General features: G+C 34.0%; 1 protein-coding gene across 1 annotated transcript in view; it reads right to left on the bottom strand.

Moving 5' to 3' along the window:
- The window catches only part of laptm5 (lysosomal protein transmembrane 5), an 11,955-nt gene extending 5,416 nt beyond the window's left edge, over nucleotides 1-6,539 (bottom strand). Inside the window, exons 1-3 of the mRNA XM_079830110.1 lie at nucleotides 4,650-6,539; nucleotides 2,577-2,685; nucleotides 877-953 (exon numbers count right to left, since the gene is read on the bottom strand). Coding sequence (XP_079686236.1) covers nucleotides 877-953; nucleotides 2,577-2,685; nucleotides 4,650-4,718 — 255 coding nt within the window. The 5' untranslated portion in view covers nucleotides 4,719-6,539. The remainder of the gene's footprint in view (nucleotides 1-876; nucleotides 954-2,576; nucleotides 2,686-4,649) is intronic.
- Between the last annotated feature and the right edge of the window lie 378 nt (nucleotides 6,540-6,917).

Consider the following 6,917-nt stretch of genomic DNA (forward strand, 5'->3'; position numbering starts at 1 on the left):
TCTCACTCTCTCACTCTCTCACTCTCTCTCTCACTCTCTCACTCTCTCACTCTCTCTCTCACACACACTTCCATGTTTTATGGGGACTCTCCATAGACATAATGGTTTTTATACTGTACAAACTGTATATTCTCTCCCCTTACACTAACCCTACCCATCACACAAAACTTTCTGCATTTTTACATTTTCAAAAAAGCATCATCATTATATCATTAATCATTATGAGCAGTTTTCCTCTCATGTGGACCAAAAAATGTCCCCACAAGGATTTCAGATATTGCCATCTTTGTGGGGACATTTTGACCACATAACATAGAACACACACACACACACACACGGTCTGGTTCACTATCTTTGTGCGGACTCTTCATAGATGTAATGATTTTTATACTTCATACTGTACAAACTGTATATTCTCTCCCCTTACACTAACCCTAGCCCTAAACCTACCCATAAAGTCTTTCAAAAACAAAAAATCATACTGACCCCAAAACCTTTGAAAAATACTGTATACATTTTGTTCCTGATGAAATGTGATTTAGCATTGTGTTTTATTAGTATGATTTGAAAGTAGTAAGAAAGCAATTTGAGATGTAAATTGTGAATCTAGACCTCAAATGATAAATGCATTGTGCTTCTTTAATTGTATGCAATGAATTGCAAATCAACATAGGTAAAATGTAATGGATATTTTTCAATAAATAAAAAAGAAATATTAACATAAAAATTCATTTCTATGCATTTATTCATGTTTTAATGTATTCAAATGTATTTGGTAATGCATCACCGTGGCTTTTTCCCCTCATAAACCACATTTCCATGTATTTATGTTCAGAGTACAGATGGAAAGTTGTTTGTGAGTCCAGCACACTGTACCTTGCGTTGAGAGAAAAGAACCAGCACAGCAGAGATGGACATCAGAACCAGCATCAGGATGTTAGTGCTGATGTCAACTGGAAAAAAACACACAAGAGAGATCATTTTAATATCTTCTATTACTTCTATATTATCTATGATAGTTTGGTAACACTTTATAATAACTACATGCTATCAATCATTAGTTAAGCATTAGTTAATAGTTAATTCATCATTTATAAAGCATTAATAGACATTAATACGCAGTTTATAAATACAGCTATAAATGCTTGCATATCTATAGTGTATTTTCATACTTTATTAATGATCAATATATAATTTCTAAATTAAGTATTACATTATTTACAAACCAGTTATGTAGAAGTTGTCAGTGGATCATTTAGAAAGTGTGAGTAAATGATTAATAAACTATTTAAATGCACATTTATACATACTATTTAGACATATAAGTAATAGTTACGCAGTGTTAATAAATGGTTTATTAACATGTATCTGTAATTCATAATTCATTCAGGCAGTTATAAAACATTTAGTAATTAACTATTTTTGTATTTTTGCTGAGGTGAGGATGATATGCCTCGTAAAGCTTTCACAAAGGAGATTTAGACATACATTGATCATTAATAAAGTAGGAAAATACATTATAGATATGCTAAAGAATAAAAGCATTTATAGCTTTTTATATAAACTGCTTATCTATTAATGATGTATAAATGATGAATTAACTATTTACTAATGCTTAACTAATGATGCATAGCATGCAGTTATTATAAAGTGAGGTAATGTTTTTATGTTGTGCTTAAGGATTAATTAATATACTTAAAGTCTTATACTGAAAAATGTTCGGTAAAGATGCAGCATTTAGAGCGTTTTTATATTGATTAATGCTGTTTTTTTATTGATGAGACTGCTAAATATATAATATCCAGTGGGCCAAAAAAATCTGAGGTTTCAGAGTCTCATTTAAAATCTAGAAATAAACTAAAAATATTACACTACAGTTCAATGGCTTGGGGATATTGTAAAGAGGAAGCGTTACATTGATCAAAAGTGACTAATTTATAATGTTACAAAAGATTTCCATTTCAAACGCTGTTCTTATGAGCTTTATATTCATCAAAAAATATTTTTTCAACATTGATAATAATCATAAATGTTTCTTGAACATCAAATCATCATATCAGAATAATTTCTGAAGGATCATGTGACACTGAAGGCTGCAGTAATGATGCAGAAAATTCAGCTTTGATCACAGGAATAAATTACAGTTTACAATATATCACAATAGAAAACAGTTATTTTAGATTGTAATAATATTTCACAATTTTTACTGTTTTTGTGATTTTAAAAATCTTACCGACCACAAACTGTAGTGTAGACTTCAGAAATATTTAAGAATCGGTTTTATTTCTAGGTCACCAATCAAACAGTGCATTTGTGATGATGATGTTGTGAACTCTTGGCACAAAGCAAATAAGAAATTGGTAACACTTAATTTTCCAGTGTCCTTGTTACGCATGTAGTTACTACAACTATAAATTATGCAAAATTACATACCCTAAATCCGATAGGAAGTACATGTTATTAATTAATATTGCTCAGTACTTAAATGTATAATTACACTGCAACAAGGACACCTTAAAATAAAGTGTAACTGAAATATTTAACTTTGTAACTGTAAGTGAATGAAGTAAACTCACACACACGCTGGCCCCTGGGAACCTTTAATTCATGATAGGAGACAGAACATTCCACTTTCTCCCATGAAAACGTAAGAAAGGTCCCCGCCAATCTCAGCATATTAACAATCTAGAGAGACATACACATACACACACACACACACACACACACACACACACACACACAGAGGGGGTACAGATGAGATGAATGTGACAGAATGAATTCATAAAGGTAAACGTGTGTCTCAGTGTGTGTGTGTACTCTGGCAGCCGGTATGTTTGGTCTCTCTCCTCTGAGCCAACACCAACAGAACAAGTTACACAAGAACAGCGGTTCATTCAGAAAAACCTGTAAAAGTGTAAATTACACAACATAGACACAACCTCCTCCCTCATCTATCCTATGGAGGTTTAAATATGGACAGAGGGTTTCCTGTAAACGCGCATATTTCTAAACCGATGGTCATCATTATATAATGCGGTTTGTTTAAATATTCATTAAGGTATCCAATTCAATTCGGAATATCGATTTCTCACACACGTAAAATAGTTTCTCAGTAGTCTACTACGCATGTAGTGAGTTTCTCTGTCTATGCATCTCTTCTATTGGTAGCTAAATAAAGACCAGCTTCAGATAAAGAGATGGCTATTGCTGAATGACAAACGCCGTGTTAAAAAGAAAGGTGACACGGTAACACAATTTTCATGTGTCCATGTTGCAGTGTTATTATACATTTAAGTACTGAGTAATAGTAATTAACTCCATGTACTTACTATAGGGTTAAGATTTGGTTTGGTTTAGTTGCATGTAATTATGCCTATGTATAGTTATTACCAGTACTATAGTAAATACATGTAACGTGTAACAAGGACACATTAAAATAAAGTGTTACCGGTAACTCTTTATTTCGATAGTACACTTTAAACATTCTATGATCTATAAGTAACTTTGCAAATTAATGAGTAAGTTGACATGTAGTTACAACTACAGGTCAACGTATTCTCATTTGCAACTACATGTCAATTAACTCATTAGTTTACAACTAGGCTACATGTCAACTCTCTTTAATTTGCTACTACATCAACTAACTCATTAATTTACATGTCAACTAACTCATTAGTTTACAACTACATGTCAACTAACTCTCTTTAATTTCCAACTACCTCAACTAACTCATTAATTTACAACTACTTGTCAACGAACTCATTATTTTACAACTACATGTCAACTAACTCATTAATTTACAACTACTTGTCAACTAAATCATTATTTTACAACTACATGTCAACTAACTCTCTTTAATTTACAACTACGTCAACTAACTCATTAATTTACATCTACATGTCAATTAACTCATTAATTTACAACTACATGTCAACTAATTATCTTTAATTTACAACTACGTCAACCAACTTATTAATTTACAACTACATGTCAATTAACTCTCTTTAGTTTACAACTACAGGTCAACTAACTCATTAACTTACAACTACATGTCAACGTATTCTCATTTGCCACTACATGTCAACTAACTCATTCATTTGTAACTACATGTCAACTAACTCTCATTAGAGTATTAGTAGACTGTTTGGTTAAGGTTTAGGTTAGTAGAACCAAGTTGACATGTAGTTGCAGTTACTTCTAGTCAGTAACATGTCTGTTAGGGAGCATCGAAATAAAGTGTTATTAAGCAGAAAGTTGACTAATACTCTAACGAGAGTTAGTTCACATGTAGTTGCAAAGTTACTTATAGTTAGTAGAAAGTCTGAAGTGGACTAATGAAATAGAGTTACCAAAAGAAGTCTGTGGCTAAATAACTGACTGTGGCTTCAAAATGGAGCCAACTTCCTCTAACTGCACAAACTTCTCCATCAGGTGTGTGCATTAAACAAACGACAAATAACAGCAACAATATGGCATTGCTCGTACCAGAGTACAAAACCTAGTGACTTAACCTAGTGAAAATCTCTTGAACTATTACTGCAAGTGAATTCAGCTGATTTGCGGGAAAGCACTCTTTAATTGTAACTATATAAACACATGTTGTATGCAGCATCTATAAGTGAGTGTATATTTGTATGAAGCCGTTTTACCAGATATAAGATGGCAGACGCGATGGTCGCCGTGTTGACATGGCAGCAGAGCGTGCGTGTTCCCAACATCTTTCTCTCCGTCTCCTTCTCAATGACACAAGAAAAGCTGAAACACTCAAGAAACAGTCACATAAATCCACCCTGTTGTTACTGACGAACACGCACACATATACAAGTTCCTATGTGGTCGCCAGGGCTTCCTGTGTACTTTCCGAGAACTTCATCATGAATTATTTTTGTTATCCTCTTAGGCTGATTTTAGTGATTTTTATCATGAGCTCCATCATGAAAATCGAAACTTTAAATTCTGTAGAAGGATGACATTTGTGATGCACAACCCTACATAAAGATCAAATTAAGCATCGATAATGGAAAATGACTAACATTTACCATATTTACGGCCAAACAAAACATGTGACAACTACAGTGATTACCTAAACACGAACATTAAAAACTTCTTAGTAAATCTAAGAAACGTGAAAAAATCTATAAACGAATAAATACATGGTAACACTTTAGAAATTCTACTGACTTTAAGTAACTTTGCAACTACATGTCAACATATTTTAGTAACCCCAACACTAATATTTAGTTAATAGAGTTAGTTGACATGTAGTTGCAAAGTTACTTAAAGTCAGGAGAGTTTCTAAAGTTGACGATCGAAAAAAAAGTGTACCCAAATAAATAAAATAAATAACAGGTCCCCGTAAATAAATTGTAATTTAATTTATCATTAATGGTGTTTAATTCTATTTTTGCATGAACCAGCCTTTTAACATCCTTATGAATTCCTCTCTTAAAATTTCCAGTCATTTCCAAGTCTTAAGTGGTTATACTAAAAAGCAAACATGTCACAGGCGTTTTCTTGCATCTCAATACATCATCTCACTATATCTGAACGCAACCAGAGACAGGAAGTGGAAGGGAAGTAGAGCATGCATTTGCATATGTGTGATGGTTATATTAACACTGCGTAAGAGCAGGCTGTGGTGTAATGATCATGCAGTTTCTAAACCTCTTCGGAAAAAAATATGTCCTGCCCTTGCTCAATCCCATTTGAGAGTAAATCTATGGAGAAAGAGAATAAAAGTATGTAGTGATGAGAAGTGAGGAGGTCAGAGGAGGACTGAACCCTTCAAAAAAAAAAAAGCCCTCTCAAATGTAGAGAAGTAAACTGAGGTCAAAGCTCTAGTAAAAGAGCCCCCCCTTGTGGCAATTGCTGGTCTCTTCTGTAGGTGCTCTCACATACTTTTATCCTCGATCTTTGGCTGTGTCCGAAATCGCATCCTTCTCTACCATATAGTAGGCGAAAAACAGTATGTGACTAGACTAGAGTGGCATGTCTGATTTCACAGTCCTCATAAAACACTAGGCAAAAGTCCCTGGATGATCTACTACTCTGGTGAGATTCTGAAATATGCATACAAAAAACACTTTCCTATCCCATGAGGCCATGGCCGAGGATTTGTGAATGAATTTAATACGTTTGGGTTACATGCATACTCCATGCATGTTTTTGTATTGTGGGAGAAACCCATGCAGAAACAGGAAGAACATGCAAACTCCTCACAGAAAGGCCTCCTGGCTCTCTATATTGAACTTACTTTTTAGCAGTTGTGAAGTACTTACTAAGAGTATGCGATTTCAGACGCAGCCTTTGATTAAGCAAAAAAGGGGGGCCAAACATAAAGGCCGGAACGGACACGTCCTACACACCACTGCCTGATTCCAGTTCACTACTCCTGTAAATCTTGTGTACATGCATAATAACCAACACAGCAAAACATCAGGGAAAGAGCACTTTAATAGCGCTTGCACACCACAGCAAAAACAGAAGACAGACATATAAAGAAATGAAAATATTGCCAGTGGATCTTCTCAGTCAGCACCCTGAAACACAACACAGACGTTTATCAGTAATATCAGGCACAGGCACAAAAGATAGTCCCTAAACAGAACTAAAGAAACCACGAAAACCAGCAGGTTTGATGGTCTTAGCTGATTTATGCTGGTCTGGCTAAGTTGGTTCCTCTAAAATCACGCAAAACCTGCCAAAAGATCAGCTTGACCAGTTTTTTCGCAATGCTGATCTAGTTCAAGGGTTCTCAAACTTTTTGATACCTTCAAACATCCCAGTGTAAAATATATAGGCAGATACATAAATTCATGCATCAAGACCCATTTAAACTGTATAATAATGTGATATTATTTAGCATTAAATTACTTATTTACATAAATTAAATTGAATCATTAAATTATAATAGATTG

Source organism: Gobio gobio (genome assembly GCF_949357685.1).
Source record: "Gobio gobio genome assembly, chromosome: 11".
NCBI lineage: Eukaryota > Metazoa > Chordata > Actinopteri > Cypriniformes > Gobionidae > Gobio > Gobio gobio.